This window comes from Rhipicephalus sanguineus, chromosome 7 (genome assembly GCF_013339695.2).
Source record: "Rhipicephalus sanguineus isolate Rsan-2018 chromosome 7, BIME_Rsan_1.4, whole genome shotgun sequence".
Taxonomy (NCBI): domain Eukaryota; kingdom Metazoa; phylum Arthropoda; class Arachnida; order Ixodida; family Ixodidae; genus Rhipicephalus; species Rhipicephalus sanguineus.
The window spans coordinates 138,754,176-138,773,307 of NC_051182.1; the positions used below are offsets into that span (position 1 = coordinate 138,754,176).

Below are 19,132 nucleotides of genomic sequence, written 5' to 3' on the forward strand. Positions count from 1 at the left end.
ATGTCTCGGTACTCTATAGCAACTGCGTTTGCCTGTGAAGCGCCCACGTACCTGACGTGCCGGAGTCCGAATGGTATGCATCACTGGATTCTTCGTGGTGCGAGTGCGAAGGGGTCGGCTTGGTCGAAGAGCGCTCCATGTCGTCGATCGCGGAAAGGAGCGAGGAAGTGTTGACTGGCGGATGATTGCTTTGCGTGCTTGCTTAATCCTTCCTTCTTGGCTCTTACGCACTACGGGGGATTGGCCATGAAACCGGCGGTTAATATACTATAAACCGGTGGTTGAGAACGAAGGAAAAGGAACTAATCGGCCGTGTAGGGTATATAGAAAAATTGAAGAATTATTCGTTTATGAACTAATAAAAATGGGAATGTGCCAATCATACGGAGTACAATGAATTAGCGCGAGGAAGTTGATGTACCAAATTTTGAGAATAATTAACAAGGAATTCTTCTTGTGTCCCTAAGAAATTCGCATACGGCTATGCAAACGTTCCTGTTGCTGTGGCCCAGAGAAGATGCCCCAAGGGACAGAATGTTTTCAGAGTTAACAGTAATTCTTAATTTTCTGAATAACGTTTCGAAATGTTTTTTCCTGAGGCTAGTGAAACGACGGCAAGTAAGTAAGAAGTGATCATGCTGTACCGAGCTTTGCACGAGAAGCCAAGAGGCTTGCTTGCTTGTTCCTCGGTTAGTGGCACGTACCCACTACGCGGAAATGGCCAAAATGCAAGCGGTCAACGCAGATGGAAATGTAGGCGATGAAATGTAAGGGCGAGAGAGAAATTGTTTCCACGACATCAAGCAGCATTACGTGCCAACTCGTAAAATGTATGTTTGGCTTGGTTTTGCAAAGACTATGCACACGGTGTGCTAAGCCTTCTCCTGGTCACGTGGTACCGCAGCGTCGAGGCTTTGAGAGAGCGCAGCTGCGACGCCTCTCCGCAGGGGATCATGTGGCGTGACGTCACGCCTGTCACAGTTGCGCTCCGGCGGCTCAAGGTCATTGCGACGCGATGAATGACATTGGGGAACATGGAGTAGAAGAGCTTTCGCTCTAAAAATTGTTTCATCAATCTTCTATTCGTTCCTATTTTGTTGAGAAATCAATATATAATATTTGTTTACATCAGGTTCCATCCTTCATTCTTGTTTTTGATGTTATATATTACCCGCGAGCTTAGCAGCGTGACGGCACAGCAGTGAAGTCACCACAGCGGGTGTACGTAATTGTTGTCCTTGTGGCTCTTGTTACGAGGTGTGTATCGTTTGCGATAAGTACACCGTTGAAGCGTACATGTGTGGAAGCCTGGACGGGTTGGTTGGGGTACACCGTCATGTGTAATTCAGAGTACCACTTGTATTGTTACTATGGGAAAGCAGTATGCCGCTCCTGTCGTCATCGCTGTATTTACGCAAAATTGACTTGTGCTTAGAACAAATTAACAATTTAGGGTACTATACGCACTTTACGATGGAAAGAAGTGGCAGAAGATGGCTAATATGGCGCTGACTTCCCACTACCATTGCAAGCCCCGCTAATCACCATAGACTCACTAAATTGCGCTAGTTTCTCTTCATGTTCTGTCTGCATATTTAGCTAGGAATAATATCCGCTGCAGCACGAGTCCCTACCCATAAAATCCTTTAGGTGTCCTTAATATCCTTTAAGCTAACGACACAGAACGCAACGTTTGAATCACGCATCTCTCAAGTGCAGTGATAAAGAAATCAAAAGCTGCAACAGAAGACATTTCGCTGGATCCCAGCTCATGATAAACGCCGAGGCCGTTACGTTTCAGCTTCGCAAGTAAACCATCTGTATGGAGTGCCTGAGCGGTGATTTTCTAAAGGCGAAAGCCTTAGATGCCTCATCAAACGCTAATAGTCACCGTCTGCGTCAGCTCGAATGATGCAAAAAATCACCACGTGATGACGGCACCATGTGACGTCACCATGACGTCACATATCGCAAAAATGTGTGACGTTATTGTGACGTCACATGATGACGTCACATGACATGGTCGCTTGAACTGCCATACGTGAATCGACTGAGAAGAAAAGGGAAGGTGGCTTCCGCCTTCGAGTCGAATTAAACAAATGCACAAAGGACCGCGTGACTACTTCCTATACGCTGTCTAATCCACCAACATGTGACACTGAATAGCGGTTGTGCTCGCCCATTCGTATAGTATGACTTAAGGGAGCTTTTTGTTGGGCGAGCTGGTGTACATTCATATTTGCTTAAAGGCGCAAGACAACACAATCACGGCAAAGGACACCGGACAGAGCGCCCTGTACTTTCGACCTGGGAGCTCTTTCCCGTGTTCTTTCTCGTGATTGTGTTGTCTTGCACCTTAACGAAAAAATTAGTATGGTATGACACTTTTATTGCTTTCAAATCACCCGAGTCCAAGAGCGCGTGGACAACAGACGGCACCACGTGCAGAGCTCTCGATCGTCTTTAATAGCAGCTTATATGTAACGGCAGTCGTTAGGCACGCTACCGCTGGCGAGCGTGGCTCCGCAGCTTCGGTCGACGAGACGCCTTCGCGTCTGGTACACGACCATGCAGCGCTGTTGCAGCTGGTCGGCCGGACTACCCGGGAGGGCACGACCACGGTCCCCTCCCATGGCGCAGCCGAGCGCGCAGTGCATCACGAAGAACTGCTGCTTGCTCGACAGATTCACTCCCGGCAGATGATCGGCGGCCGCCGGACGGCGAACAGCGCCACCCCCGGCGGCGGCAGCGCTACGTCGGTTTCTCTGGAAGGCCAAGTAGGCTATCCTGGAACCCAGCGCTTCCCGAAGGCGCGCCGCGTCGCCGATCTCGCTTTCGTTGAGTCTCCGCTGCCGCCAGGTGTCGTTCTGTGGTGCCGAGTGAGAGATCAGCTCACTAAGGTGGCACAACGAGGCAGGAAAACTAAAATTTGGGCGAACTTGCGTGGGGTTCCATCATTGTACTAAACCGCAAAGACGTGCTCGTCCTGTCTCCATTTACGCTTTATACAATTTACCGCTGTATAACAGCTGCTTGGGCAAGTTGGTACATCTATTACAGGAAAATTAAAAGTGCTAATGACAATGGATAACGAACACAGGAGAGCTCTTCTCTTTTAAAGGGCGCCTAAACCACCCACAGGTCGACATTTAGTTGTAGTGTTGCAGTTGTGCCCGAGTTTTCAACAAACACGCAGCCGCGAGAATTTTTCGAAACGGTGCCGTAATACCGGAGCTCCACGCGTTTGGGGATCCAAAAGAGGCCCTCGCTCGTTTCGTCCTTTCTTTCATGCTCCGTTCGTCGGCTCTTCGCCGCTCTTCCTCCTCACCGTGCGAGGAGGAAGAGGGGCGAGGGCGCGTACCTGTGAGCAGACAAACAGGTTGTTTTTGTGGATGACATCACCAGACGCGAATGCTGACGTCACTGCCAACGCTGGGGATTAGCGAAAGGCCCGGAGAAGAGAAGGGATTGTTTCTTGGAATTTGTGGCGCGTCCGCTACTCGTAGCGCTGCCGCTTTTGACATTGATCGGAGATGGTTTAGGGGCCCTTTAAGGCTCAATCATTGTACCAACCCCTTGCGACACGGCGTCCTCATTCGGAGACACGACCATACCTTTGCCATTTCTGTGCACTATGGGCAAGGAAGAGATCGCAGACAATGAGCTAATGGTAAATTAAGCATTCTTGTTACGTGCATGTAGTTCCTTTATGCCTCTTCTGGTTAAAATATTTGGTATACACGATCGCTTTGGTGAAGACAATACCGCGTTTAACGAGACATCGACGTGGGTCGTTTCGGCAGGAACTTCAAAATGTTTTATTTCTTTTTTTTATTTTTTAGGCATGCTCGCTGCAGACGGTAACTGTCGCATGTAACTTGAGTGGGTCGTTGAAATAAAGAAATACAGCATTACTGGCTGCAGAATAATTCAATAATTATTTATGCTGTAATTACAATTACTTGCTGTAAAGTACGCTACAAATTATTCTAACAGTTACATTTGCTTTAAATTTGGTTTCCAGACCGTTGGCATTAAATCATGCAACTTTCACACATTCATAGACAGCCAATCATAATGCGTGTCGAAAAGGGCTAACGCACAAAATGACATGCTCGTCCCGTCTTTCTTTACACTTTGTGCTATTTATTTCTGTATAACAGCTGCTTGGGCAAGCTGGTACATCTCTTACAGGAATGTTAACAGCGCTGAGGCCCTAGATAATGAACGCAGGACAGCTCTTGTCGTTTTCCTTCATTGTCTTTCGTCGTCATTTAGGTCTCTTAACTTTCCTCTATGAGATTTATATTATCTACATTTCCTGTTTATTGCAGTACATTGAAAAATTGGGCTTGTTGGTACAAACGTTGTCACAGAAGACCACCTCAAAGTCAGGACGCATGCAGGCAAGAAAGAAGCACGTCCGTGGGAGCCGCTGCGTCAGCCTAGGGTTGATCTTCAGGACCCGAATAAAGTTCATCATACCACAGCGCTGACGTAATAGTATGCATTGTGGGCTGATGTGCGCTGATGTGGTGGTGTGTGATGGTGTGATTGTACGCTGGTTTTCCCCCCAAAACACGTGTATTGCAGCGCCCTGAATTCCTTTAACAGGACGAAGATAAGACATAGAAACAACTCGGGAGTGAAATGCAGTCCACTTTAACCAGGGCGGATGAAGTGCGTACCTTGTTGTGTCCGGTGCGCAGGCAGTAAATGCTGTCGTCGTCGGCGGCGTCGCTGCTTTCCCAGAAGCTACGCCAGCGCTCTCCGACGGCTGGATCGGCGCGACGTCGCTCGATCAGCTCATGCGCCAGGGCCCGGGCGATGACCTGGTTGCGCCGAGTTGTTAGATAATGATAGACATACCGAGAACGTTGCTCGGGCATGTAGGGATATGAATATATAGAGACACGTATAAAGCCGAACCCCGTTACACTGAAGCAGCGCCGGGACCGTAAGACTGTTCGTTATATCCGATATTCGGTGTAGCAGTGTAGATAAATATCGGCTTTAACAAATCTGCAATCTGGCTGGTGCCAAGATCATAGATACAAAAACGCATTATCCTAGACTACAAACCCGCTATAAATGAGATAATCCTTACCGGTCTCCTTCTGGAATTTCACACGCGCTTCCGCAGTGTTCCCTTTCTGTTCGTACGGTAGCGCAACTAGTCAAATGCGTTGACTTTTTGCTTTTCGCTGGATTACCAAGATTTGCGCAACTTCTTTAAACGATTAAAAAAATATGTGGTTGGGAGCTTTCTTTCAATATTTATTTTGTTTTTTATGCTACCTTTTGAGTCTAGAGCCTCGCATGAACCATATATTTGTCTCGCTTTTTCGATTTCGTTATAAGAAGAATGAACGACACTGACCTACCAAAGTTCGTATCTAGTTCGCTATAACTGATAGTTTGAAATATCAATGTTCTTTGCAAATCAGTTCTGCGAAATCCCGCAAGGTGGCGGAAGGGTTAAGAAAGGGAAAATAAACAACCACCCGTTTGTAGCACGAAGCCACACAAGGAAATCCATACGGATTTCCTTGTGTGGCTTCGTGCCTTGTGTGGCTCAGTGAAATCCGTATGGATTTCCTTGTGTGGCTTCGTGCTACAAACGGGTGGTTGTCTATTTTCCCTTTCTTAACCCTTCCGCCACCTTGCGGGATTCCGCAGAACTGATTTGCAATATGTGTCCAGTTGCTTCGAGTTGTCGACGAATTCGCCCTCGCGCTGCCAATTGCTAGCTTCCTGGTTAGCTCAATTGGTAGAGCGACCGCCCCGGAAAGGCGTTGGTCCCGGGTTCGATCCCCGGACCAGGACGAATTTTTCGGCAACTAAGAGGCTTTATTTCAGAGAAATCCGTATGGATTTCCTTGTGTGGCTTCGTGCTACAAACGGGTGGTTGTCTATTTTCCCTTTCTTAACCCTTCCGCCACCTTGCGGGATTCCGCAGAACTGATTTGCAATATGTGTCCAGTTGCTTCGAGTTGTCGACGAATTCGCCCTGGCGCTGCCAATTGCTAGCTTCCTGGTTAGCTCAATTGGTAGAGCGACCACCCCGGAAAGGCGTTGGTCCCGGGTTCGATCCCCGGACCAGGACGAATTTTTCGGCAACTAAGAGGCTTTATTTCAGAGAAATCCGTATGGATTTCCTTGTGTGGCTTCGTGCTACAAACGGGTGGTTGTCTATTTTCCCTTTCTTATCAGTGTTCTTTATAACGAGGTTTAACTGTAATAGACGCGGACATACAACTGGACAGCTCGACTTCACAGACACAAGCACACACCACAAACAAATTAAGCTAATGCTTCGTGAAATGTCTTCGTCGATTTACGAAGACCAGCCCTCTTGTTAGAGCATTGGGATTAGCAACACCGCTTATAGACTACTTATCCATCACTTTGGCGCTTTACGATGATGCTTTGTGTGTTTTCTAGTGCATCGTTACAATTTAAGAGTAATGAAACACCGTGACAAGTCTTCCGTATCTTTATTGTATTCTTTCTGTCTTATTGCGCTGACTCTCAAGAAGGACTTTTACAGACTACACTGTCAATGAACCTCCCATTGAGTCCATGAACCTCTCCAAGGCCAACAAAGCTTGAGAAGGTTCACAAAGAAAGCTCGCCTTTAAATGGATCATAAACCAACCCTCAGGCATGGTGAAAAAAACAAGTCCTGTAGAAAACAGACGCTGTTATGAACAGCTCAGCCAAATGTTGCAGTAGAGCGCGGGAAGGAGGATTTGCAAGCGGAGCGCCAATTTACCATTTCCTCAGGTGCCCTCTTTTTATACAGAGGCCTGTGCTCACTCTCTTCGGAGCTGCCGGCTCCTGCTGTTTGACGTCAAACAGCAGACAGCACGCTATTGACATAAATCGAGAGCGGCTTTTGGATCAGATGCGCTTCTTCCCATGGGTTACCGCCACGTGCCGGCGTCGGCCTCCATAGTCTGCTAACATTACACAGTAGCCACACTAGCGCGCACAGGAATCACAACAGGAGAGAGCGACCGCATTTCATAACGCTTGCTCAAGGTCGTGACGCGCGCTGACGCAATTTCCCCCGTGCCATCCCTCTCTATGTAGATGCCAGCGCGCTCGTCGGGACGAGAGAAAAAATCGCGGGACAAAATCCTGCAACTCCGTTCATACGCGTGCGCACAGGGGAGGGGGGGGGGGCGTCCCCCTAGTCACCTAGGAGGGGGGCGCAAAATCAGCCCCATACATTGACCCCCCTAGTCACCTAAGAGGGGGGGGGGGGCGCAGAATCTGCCTCCTACATTGACTTGGTTTGGGGGTGTCGCTGCGATGAACCTTCGCACCCCCTGATAAGGGAACCCTGCGCACGCCTATGACTCCGCTCATTCTTGACGGATTCGAGAAATTTTGGGGGCAATCGATTTGCGAGTTCATTCTATACTGAGGTCATTCGATGATTACCTAGAAAAATGGTTCATGACCCCTTTAAATACTGTGGGCAGCTTGCACTAGTGGTGCAAGGCTAGACTAACAGCGGAGCTTGTGGACCACTGAGATTATTAGCAAGACCTTAATTAGCATGGTCACATTTAGCAAGCTGGTAATTAGCAAGGTCTCGATTACCATAGTCTTAATTAGGAAGCTCCTGTCTCTCTGTCTATTTCTGTTTCCTTTCTCTTCTGTTCAAGCTTCTCATTTCTGTAGTTCGAAAGGCACACGCATTGAAGAAACGCCTACATTGCACACACATCGCGTCAACATCAATGGGTGTGCTGGCCACAGGCCTTATTATCCGCCAAATTACTAGGCGATACAGAGAAATGCACTGTAACTATCCTCATTTCTCGAACGTACGTCGGCAAGAGCAAACTGTCTTTATTTATAGTCAATCCTAAGATGAAGAAGAGGACGAAGAGAGCGCGCCCAGGCCGAGTCATTGCGTTGCCCACGCTAGGCGCAGCTTAGTTTTCTGGTCACGCAAAACGGCGGAACGAACAGCTTGAACAGCTCCGCAGTTAAGAAGTAATAGTAATAGTGGCGCACACACCTGACCCAGCGCAGCGAGGTTGTACGCCGGCGGTGCTCCCGGAACGTAGAAGGGCGGCCGGAAGAAGGCGACCGGCGAGTCCACGCTGACCGCCGACGTCATGGCCGGAAGCAGCGCCTGCGCCAGCGGTGGGAGGGAGTGCCAGGCGCGCAGGCGGCGCAGCCAGCGCCGCGGGAAGCTGCCTCCTGCACCCACGGGCCTTTGCAGCGTCGTTCCGTTCGTGCTCTGACAAAAAAAAAAAAAAAAAAAAAAACAGGGACGTAACGTTATTTCAACAGCTGTTTATGATTGGAGTAGCGCCGTGTGTCCTGCGTGTAAAACTTAGCGGGTATGCGCCACAGAGAGCGGGTACGTGCCAAACAGCTCCTAGCATAGCATAGCCATAGTATAGTAAAGCAAGGGGGTGGGAAAGGGAAGTGAGGGTGAGGAGGAAAGAAAGGCGGAGGGGAGAGGGTAAAACACGGCATGGACTTGTATAGCGTAGTTTAGCAAGAGGATGGGAAATGGAAATGAGAGTGAGGAGCAGGACAAGGTGGAGGTGAGAGGGTAAACCATAGCATAGCCATGTACAGCAAGTAGAGCAAAAGGTGGGGAAGAGAAGCGAGGGAAAGGAGGAGGGAAAGGAGGAGAGAGGGCAATATAGAAAGAGAAAAGAAAGAAAGAAAGAAAGAAAGAAAGAAAGAAAGAAAGATGAAAGAAAGAAAAGGAGATGATGAAGAAAGATGAAGAGAGAACTCAATCTGAGTTCGCCAGCTAATGGCGCTTGCTTGCCAGTTCCGCAGTTTACTGAGATTTCACAGGCGTGGAACTGGCAAGCTTTTTTTTTTTAATAACGACGAAACACGTCTGCGGAAAGAGGCAAGATGGAGGATCGTCCACAAAACAGGAGGATGGCCATCAACCCGTCTCACAATGAAAACTTCGCAGTTGAAGGAAAATTCGGGCCAGACCTAATTTTTTTTTCTGGAACAAGCCTCGACTCAAAACTTTTGTCCTTCACACGACGGAGTTGAGTAGAGCGCCGCCACTCGACAGACAATGACGCAAAAATTCTTGCCGATTATCACACATACACAGTGGCACCTATTGCGAAAGGGCGGCGCTGCCATCGACTTTCTCGATTCGAGGTGGAGCGTTCTCGAATGCGGAGCTAAGTTTCGTCGAGCGACTTTCGTCAAGCGCCATTGAGTGACACCAATTAGAGATTCCCAGAGCAGCGTATAGATGGCTTGCATTGATGTCTGTGAAACCGCCGTGTGGGAGCACCATCATGCGGGGACGCGACGTTTGCGATGTTAATGTTATCAAAACATCACATGCAGGTTCTTTCGTTGTTCACACACAGAGACGTTCCGGCCAGGTCGTTTTCACATTGATGCAACTTGTTTGTCATCAAAGCCGCCATCGTGGAGTGCCAGTAAGTACAGAAGCTGCATTCAGAAGCGCCCAAGACCATTGTTAAATGTGCGATGGGTTCGGCCTGATTACAGGTTAAACTTTATATTGTCCAAACCGCCTCATGTATCAATGGCCGCTTAGAACATGCCCTTTCAATAAAGAACGAAACAGGGTCATATCGGCCGTTAAAATCGGAATTTATCGGATAAATCCGAATTCGCAAAAATTTTACCGTCGAGTATTTATCGTATTTTATTTCGGATTTATCCGAAAACACGCAGAGCTGGTTATAACTGATTGGCTCCAAATCTCGTTGTCTCAAAGAAAACACATAGACGAACAGCTTCAGCCACCGTTCTTGGCCTGCTTAGCCACATCATATTTGACTGCGCGCTGAACGGGCGATACGTCCCGTCACGTTGAATGAGCTGTACGAATCGACATGTATTACGAACCATTCCATCCTTATGTCCATTCTTATAAGATAACATGGTTTTACGACACTTAGTTTGCTGCATAACCTGTGGAGTCTTGCTTTTACAACGGAACGGTTTCCAGCACGATACTCGGACACGAACAGTTAGTGTCATCCAAGAAAAAAATTACGCCATCTCCCGCTAAATGGGACCATGAGGCGATGCGAAGCCGGAGCACTTGCATGATTGCGTTCCGTTGGCGTTCGTTGGGCATGCTACCGACCTCGCGTCGTGGAACGCGAAGTGGAACGCTACGCGCGTCTTGTCTTCCCTCTAGCCTGGCCGTTAATTCTCACAGGGCGAGCGGGGAACGCGGTCGACAGGCGCGTGAGAGGGGGGCAGCATAAGAGAGGAGAGAGAGGGGGAGGTGACGCGCATGCGCTGGCGCTCATCGCGGCGTTGCGCAGAAGAGAATTTCGGCATGTCTAGCCCGCGTTTCAGAGGAAGAGGGGAGAGGGGAGGGAAGAGGGAGTGGAGAGGAGGTGTGTGGAGAGGGTATGCGCATGCGCAGTAAGGGTGGTCACGCCGCACACCACCACCACCACCAGTTTGAACTCCGTATAAGATGCTTCGCATCTAAAAATGCAGTGCTAGAACCAGAGGAGCAATGAATGCACCAACTAGGCGGAACCAACGTCTTACTTAGCATCGTCAAACCTCTCTGCGTATTCAGAATTACGAAATGTAATAATATCTGGGTTTTTACGTTCCAAAACTACGATATGATATTGAGTCACACAGCAGTGGAGGGCTCAGAAAATTTCGCCCATCTGGTGTTCTTTAACGGGCACTGACATCGCACAGTACACGGACAACAAGCATTTCTCCTCCATCGAAACGCGACCGCCTTGGCCGGGATCGAACCCACAACCTTCTGGTCAGTAGCCGAGCACCGCAACCACCGTACCACCGAGGCGGACGAGAATTACGAAAGAACGCGCAGAGTGGGCAGTTGGCCCGCCCCTATTTTATCTTACAAAGAAACTAAGAAAACCTTTCTTGGGCCTTCGAGCGCAGCGAAAAGGTGTTCGTGATCAGCTTCCAGCCGTCTAGAATCCGGTAACAGTGCCACTTGTGATGTAGCACTGGTCGTTGGAGAAGGCGCCGAGACCGCCTCTGCTGCGACGGGGCTACCGTTGGTGGCGCTGCCTTTGAAGATGGAAGCCACGGCTCCCTGGAGCTCTGCCATGAAGCCCGTCACGTCTAGTACGGTCGCTGAGGGCACTGCGTTCTTGCCTGTGCACGAAATACGAACAATACTCATTTCCAGTCCAGGTTTTCTTTCTTACATCGAAGACGTCTATGGCTAGGTTCTGACGCATCGCGTCCTCGCACAAAACGACGCGCAGAACAATCATTTTCGCCGCTTCTCGCCACCGCTGATGCCTATTTCACAAGTGTCTCGATGCTCGGCGGCGGCACTCCCAACCAGTCTTTGTGCCCCTTTGTCACGTGACGTAGAGATCGTGCTAGTACTATTATCAGCAGTTGCCTTTTGGGCTCGCTACCGGACGGACGCGTGTCGTTCGCTCGGAGGAAGAAGAGCGGCAAGCGAAGGAGCGCCAACGCGCACAGAAGCGTGAATGGGCGCGAAAACGAAGTGAAGCAGCTTCCGCAGAACATGCCACCGTAGAGCTGCTGGCTTCGCTGGATTTTCTCTTCGCAGTAGTGGAAGAGCTATGAATTTTCCTTTTTCAATTACCGATTGTGGCACCGCGTGGCGTCATCCGCTAACACTTTTAAAACTGACACCATGACATGGTGCCTTTCACGAAGATAGGTCTACCTGTCCAAACGTCCGCCGTCCTGTTTTGGGCACCTTATCCCTGTTTGTACAACTTCTATTGCATATGCTCACATTGAATATCACCCTAACACCCCCCCCCCTTAATTCTACGACCATTTACAATATAGTAATGTGCAAACAGTTATGTCCGTGACAGAGCCAAATGCGAACCCAATCGAATATCGAATACTTTTCGAACGTTGAACTACAGTTCTTACAATTCATATAAAATATGTTCACAACTTCGTATGTGCGGCATCCGTAGTGAAAGCCCAAATAAAATATAGTGACCAATTAGTAGAATTTACACACGCACAGAACTCTTCAGAAAGGGCGAATGACTGTCGTAAAGCCGGTAAATCAAGTCTAGCTCTTCGGGGGACGTATGACTTTTGCACTATACGTAAAGCTCTCGCGTTGCACGCATACGCCGTGACTTTTAAAGAGCAGTGGAAAAAACGCAGAAAAAGAAGGCACAAGTACACAGGACGGGCGCAGTCCTGCACAATGCACAGTCCTGCAGAAGTACACATTCCTGCTCAAGTACACAGGATGGTTGCAGGACAGCGCACGTCCTGCGTGCGTGTGGCTTCTTTGTCTGCGTTTCTTGAGTTGCTATTCAAAAGACAAGTATGAACCAACAAGTTTGATTGCCTACACTATGCCGGCGGGGATGAAACTCCTCGCATTTCTGCACGAACCTCGCATTTTGAAATACTCGTAAACCACCAAAAAAAAAGTTCATCTTCACGAATAGCAGCTATGCGATTTGATATTGGAAGTTCTGCCACATATATAACGAGACAGACTCTTGGCTCACCTTCGAAGAAGTCGAGAACCCCGTGCGGCACTCCGCTCAGTCTCTCCACAAGTCGCCGACACTTGGACTCCGGTGTTGGCTGCAAAGGTAATTTCATCCGCGCTCATTACTACCGTACAGTAGTACTACACGCCAACTTACGAATGAGAAACATGGGGTATTCAGCCTCTGGCCTATATAAGAGATTCCTTTACTGACGCACCCAAGTTTAGAGGAAGCATGCATAACCTTGACCCCAGTTATCACTGGCGTCCCGGCCAGGACACATTTCTGTAACCGGACATACCATGACTGCGAGCTTTCCTGGAACGTCTTCTACGCCCCGGGTCCAGTTGAGGGCCGCCACGACGTCCGCCTTTGCTCCGACCAGGTAGCGAAGGACGTGCCAGGCGAGCGCCCTTCGCCTGGCCAGGGTCTCTGCCGGCCGCGAGAGGTACGCCACCAGTTCCAAAGCCGGCTGGTCCACAGTCACGTGGCCGTTCACGCCATCCTTGGAAAGGCCGAACCGTGCAAACAGCTGCTCCCACCGACCTGCCGTGCATAAGAAATTACACAAGGTAATGATATCCTTCTTGACGAATCATGCGTAACGAATGGCTGAAAAAAAGAAACATGGCTGATCCCTCTGTCATAAGAATCGGTATAACACGAAAGTGAAACCTGTCTCGGCAACTCCGCTACGTGGCCCCGTTGGTGACGCACAAGCTGCCATTTTGAATGTTTTGGTACCTGACGCTATCACAACTAGCCATACTGGTGCGTGAATTCACACGAATTGACGCTGTAGTCTGACGTAACGATAGTGTCGATGTCAGCAGGTGCGCCATGCGAAAGCCGACTTTCATGTCAAAATATCTTATCAATATCTTATCGTCGTTACGCTTGCGTGGAGGCGTCTCTGTATGGCAGAGTAAACTCACTTTCAAAAATTGGTGTTAGTGCCACTCTAAGCTGCTCTAGAGCTCAACGACTTCATTTGCGAGCGTGTTCATTACCTTGCTCTGTTATTATTGGCGTTCAAAAGCAAAGCTTTTGGCAGAGTTATTGTTTTAGTGTTCACTCACCTGTCGAGATACCCGTGGTGTTGAAGAGGTCTGCAATGCTCATTCTGAGTAGACGGCTCGGAGCTGCAGCTGTCACGTTTACGAACTCTGCGACTGCATTCAACGAAGACATAGGTTTCAGTGCTCCGACTATACGTATGTGCATAGCATAGACTACCCGAACATCCGGACATCCTCGCTATAAGGCTGGCACTACGTAACATAATATCCTGTATCATGACGGATAGATGTTATGGGAGATAAAGGGGTGAGTAAAAGAGGTAGCACAGGAGATGTTCAATGTGACAGCGATGGAAAAGAGGTGTTTAACGAAATAAGATTCACTCGCTGACGGTGTTTGCGTAACTCACGATAATCCTATTGGTTTATGCTGCTCCTGTATGATCAATTATATCCATAATTCTGCATGATCACCTATATTCCCGCCATGTTTCCCGTTCCCTGACCCACATATGGGCGCTGTAAAACGAGTGCACCTTCATAATGGTACTAAACGCTACTGCAAACGACTTGTGACAACTATAGCCCTAATAGGAACTATCTCGGATGTACTTTGCGCAAACTCACTTTCCTCGTCCGCGTCCATGAGCTGCTCCGTCACGTTTGCGTCGTCCACGAGAGCGTAGTGGGCGAGGAGGTATTGGTAGAAGTCGTCGACCTCGTCCTCTTCGAGCGAGTGGAGCGCGTTGACGAATTCTCTCACTTCGGGGTTCAAGGTGATCTGTTATACGAACGAAGTGGCGCGATTCACGTGAAGCAATACTGACAGAAATCCAGAAGTGAGAGAAGTTTACGGGAAGATGGAGATCACCGGCGTAACCAGGGGGTTTAAAGCCTCCCCGAAATTTTTTAAATTTTGAATGTGCATATATACACGCGCATATACAAACACACGTACGAACATACATTAAAGGTGATTGAACACCCTTCCCCGCAGAAAGATTTCTGCCTGCGCCCTTGATGGAGGCCTATGGGGACGAGGCATTCTTGTACAGTGAGTGTCACCGGAGACAACGTTTCGACGAGAGGACTTGTCAGTAGCGCTCGTATTGTGTTCTTTCTGTCCTTTCTAGCGATTTGCAGTTATGTCACACCAACATAGGCCGGCAAACTCACTCATGAGTCGACTCACTCAGACTCAGATCAAGACGTGAGTCTGAGTCTGAGTGAGTCGGGGTGAGTAATGTTATTGTGAGTCTGAGCACGAGCGAGCCCGGTTGAGAAAAATTATAGTGAGTCTGAGCCCGAGTGAGTCCGGTTGAGGAAAATTTTGGTGAGTCTGATGATTCCGAGTGAGCTTAGCTAAGGGCAAGTATGTTTCGTCGGTGAGTCTGAGTGAGTTCCACATTTTTTCGCCGACCTATGGTGATAACTACTTAACTTCAGCATTACTATCAGCCTTATGACGGCTCACGTTTATACTCACGTCTACTCACACATACTTCCACGCGCTACCGTTCATACGTGAGCTCAATATTTATTGATCAGAGGCGTGAGCTGCGCGGGGAGAGGGGGAGGAGGTGCCTTGACCCCCCCCCCTCCCCCCCGCAAACTGTTTCACGGGAAGTTATTGATAAAGGAAGAAACAAGCGGAAAGACAGGGAGGTTAGCCAGTTCATAGACCGGCTGGCTCGTGTGAGTAATCTGTTTCGATAAAAATGTCCCTACTGAATTACAAACTCTGATAACTCGTATTTGAAGGCACGAGATCAAATTGCGCTAAGTAGAGCCCCGATTATGCGAGATATTGATGTTAAAGAGCATTGACACTAACTATGGCAGACAAAGCTAATTACATGCTAACGGACTCATGAGTCGGCTCACTCAGACTGTCAGTCTGAGTGAGTCCGAGTGAATTATCTTTTGGTGAGTCCGAGTGAGTTCGGTTGAGAAAAATTAGAGTGAGTCTGAGTCCGAGTGAGTCCGGTTGATATGTTTCGTGAGTGAGTCTGAGTGAGCTCCACATTCCCCCCCCCCCCCCCCCCTATATGCACACCAACAAGGCCAAACATTAACATTGTACTTGCCTTTGTCAGGGGAGCAATGTTCCTGCCCTACAGTTACTGCCTTAAGAGGAGAAGTTGCCTTGTTGAAACGTCGGCTCTAGCGACACTCCCATTCAGTGATTTCTCATCTAATACTGCAGCAGCACTATTATTTGCACGTGCTAACTGTACGCTTACGGCTTTCCAGGCCTGGTTGTTATTAATGTACCACCGAAGCTACATCTTCAGCCGAAAGTTGCGAAAAAAAAACAATTACAGAGTAAATACATTTCAATCCGTTTTCCCGCATCGTATACACAAAATAGTTCTCACGGGAGGACAGGACATCAAGGCGTTGTAGGCGATGCATGATTCTGGTCAATGTGTTCTGCGGAACCGTCAAGGCGGAGCAAGCGTTGTGAAAAAGGAAAAGTTGGCATCCACCGTTTATAGCCCGAAGCTACCAGGAAATCCATACAGGTTTCTCAGAAAGAAAAGTTTCTTGGTTAGTGAAAAAAACTCGTCCTTGTCCGCAAGTGATCACCGACTGCGGCGAAGAAGGGTACTCAATTACACCGCTCTGAAGTGAAATAAAAAGGGATGTATTGATTACAAAACACAAAAAGTCACGGTTTCGACGCCAGGGCGAAGCAATGAATATGAGAGTAACAAATTGGAAGGTTATAGGCAGTAATGCTAGCGGCTAACTCCTTCAGGATCCGATGTGGCGTAACTCTACAAAACGCTAGCGAAAGGGAATACGGCCGCTCCAGCGAGCGAAGAAGTTTTGTGCTGTCTGTCACTTCAACGTTAAGTAGGCGGTGAGAGAACACACAATATGTACTAAGGTACGAGCCGTCTACTGATTCCCTCTAAAGATGGACGGCCGCGGGAGCCCAAAGCGCATTTCTCCGGGAGGCACGTAGGCCCGCTATGGCTCCTATCTCCATGCGCCTTTCGCGCGAAGAGAGACGATCGGGGCGTTTCCTCTCTGCTCGAGGAGCGATCGACGGCCGCTCTCTCGCGCTGAGCGATGTTATCGCATGCGCCTTTCGCGCGACGGAGATGGCCGGCTCGTTTCATCACTGTTACAGCCGCGTTAGTCGGCAGCGCCCGCGAGCGTTTACTCGCGCGTTGAACATACGACGCGCGGGGCGATGTTATCTTTTGGGACGTTATACGGTCCATGACGGCGACGGCTGAAAGCCGCCGAGAGTGTGTATATAGTTGATATCGTAAAGAAATGTAACTTATTGCAAGTAATAGGTTACGAACGAGCAGGGAAATCTGGGCTAGTTGGTTATAGTTAATTTTCGATCAGCTTACTGGTCTTGTCTGGCGCCGGATTAGGTTGAGTCACACGTTTATTTGTGAGTTGATCTTGTTTTGCATGTATGTTTTTTGACGCACATAGGTGTTCCACGTTCCCTGAGTAATTTAGTTATCACATGGATGACTCTGCTGCACACACGCAGTTGCTCTGTCCATAGCCGATTGGCCTCTGTATACGTAGTTATTCGTGCCCTACCTAATAAACTTTAGTTGAGAGTCAGCGCTCGTGTCGTCACATCCTTGGTCTGCGTCCTCGTCTTTTCTTGCGTAAGCTGATCGAAAACAGGTTACGCATTTCGTACATAAAATTATGTCTGGGGGCGCTTTAAGCCCGATTTCACATTGCACCGAATCCGTACAAGGGAAAAATGTAAACAAATACACAAATAACAGCATCTTACCTCTACTGTGAAAGGTCCAGGTGCTTCTGCAGTGACGTCATACTTCAGGGAGAAAGACACCGGTGCGTCGACGCCGTAGTCTAGAGAGAGCTGCAACATGCGTTGCAGCGGGTCCTCTGTGGGATCGTCCTTCATGCGGCGCAGGTCCAGGTTGAAGTGTTGCAAGAAAGACAGGACGTCCTGGACGCCCTCTCCCGGATTCCACGCGTACTCGATGCAGGAGTTCATGAGCTCCTGTCCGTCCGCTTCACTGGTCGCGCGCCTCACTCCGACGGTCGCCTCCTCGGTGCCGTTTGCTTCGGTGGCCGCCACTGGCTGCGAATGCGGCCCGTTCAACTATTTCACGCGCGAGCATGTCTTCGTGATGTACCACCATGTGTTAGAGTGGCCTCGGAGCTTTTTGAATTCCATGCTGATAGGAACAGAACACGATGTGTCACGCTACGATGCAAACTAAGCAGTCTTGCGTGGACTTTGCACAACTTCCTTAGCGGTGTCCAGCGGCCACTCAGTTTGGAAAAGTCACGCGGATCCCTAATGCACTCGCCTAAGACGACTCGAAGACGAAAGACGCTATCGTTTTCTCCTCAGTCGATTGAACTGATGACGTCACCCTACGGCGCTTGTACTGATGATGCGATGACGTCACACTGCGACGTCATTAAAATTTGTGACTTCACATGGTGACGTCATCACATGACATCTTCGCTTGGTAAAAGGTGGGCCGATCCCGGAGGCACCGCAAAACTATATGATGTGCAGATACCTTCCAATGCCTCCTGTCCCGGAGGCAGTGCAAAACCACGTTAGGTGCAGAAAGCTTTAGGGGGAGGGGGAATTAGTACAATCGAATGAGAAGAAAAAGATTATGGCTTTCGCCTTCGAGTCGTCTTACGCAAATGCATAACGTACCCTGTGACCTTATTGACGTTATTTTTAAGGGTGTGGTATACGCAGTAACAAACAAGAATACATTAACTTGGAGAGCACCAGAATTGTGGCGACTGGGGCCTTTTGGTTTACATCAGAAGCGAATTGTAGCGAAGGAAACACACACGCAAAAGAAGACGGGAGAAGACATCTCCTATCTCTCGTCTTTTGAGTCTGTCTATCCTACGCTACAAATCGTTTCCGTTGCACAGCGAGCGTCACACACCTTGACTACAATGGAGTCGAAGTTGGGGAAGGCCACGGACTCGTGGCACAGGAACGTGTTCCGCTCCTTGCACGCGTCCGCCTGGCTACCGACCGTTGCATCGAACCAGTCCTTCATGTGGCGGCACAGTGAAGTGTTGCACTCGACATTGCCGCCTTCGGTGGCCACCGCACGCGGAGCTGCGTAATCGCCTCCACCTGGAGCGAGCGGTTTTGGCAGGACATTTAGGTCAAACATAAGCTTCCCTTTACGGCAAGGCGATATAGGGTACTCCCCCCTCTCATGCAAAAAGCTTTAGATAGTATCTATCTATCTATCTATCTATCTATCTATCTATCTATCTATCTATCTATCTATCTATCTATCTATCTATCTATCTATCTATCTATCTATCTATCTATCTATCTATCTATCTATCTATCTATCTATCTATCTATCTATCTATCTATCTATCTATCTATCTCATAATCATAATTGTGGTTTTCAGACGTTAAACTCCAACAATTCTTCAAAAATTCATTGCCTGCCTGCCTAATTACCTGTGCCTTTCTCCTCCATGTATCTATTTGTTCCCTTCTATCTATGTACATCTTTATCTACCTAATGAAATCCGTTCATGTATCTACACATCATTTATCCATCTATCCATTCATCGTCCTCTACAATCATCTATCCACAA

General features: G+C 48.7%; 1 protein-coding gene and 1 non-coding gene across 2 annotated transcripts; one reads left to right on the forward strand and one right to left on the reverse strand.

The window, feature by feature from the left end:
* Positions 1-2,455: 2,455 nt before the first annotated feature.
* On the reverse strand, positions 2,456-11,273 carry LOC119399073 (uncharacterized). Its single transcript, XM_037665889.2, has 4 exons — positions 10,904-11,273; positions 8,036-8,260; positions 4,689-4,832; positions 2,456-2,867 (listed from the first exon to the last, which is right to left on the reverse strand). Exons 1-4 carry the CDS (start codon positions 11,171-11,173, stop codon positions 2,475-2,477), a joined length of 1,032 nt encoding a protein of 343 aa, XP_037521817.2. The 5' UTR covers positions 11,174-11,273; the 3' UTR covers positions 2,456-2,474.
* Trnas-gga (transfer RNA serine (anticodon GGA)) lies at positions 5,753-5,826 on the forward strand. The gene has a single exon. It is a non-coding gene; the product is annotated as a tRNA-Ser (tRNA).
* Positions 11,274-19,132: the final 7,859 nt, after the last annotated feature.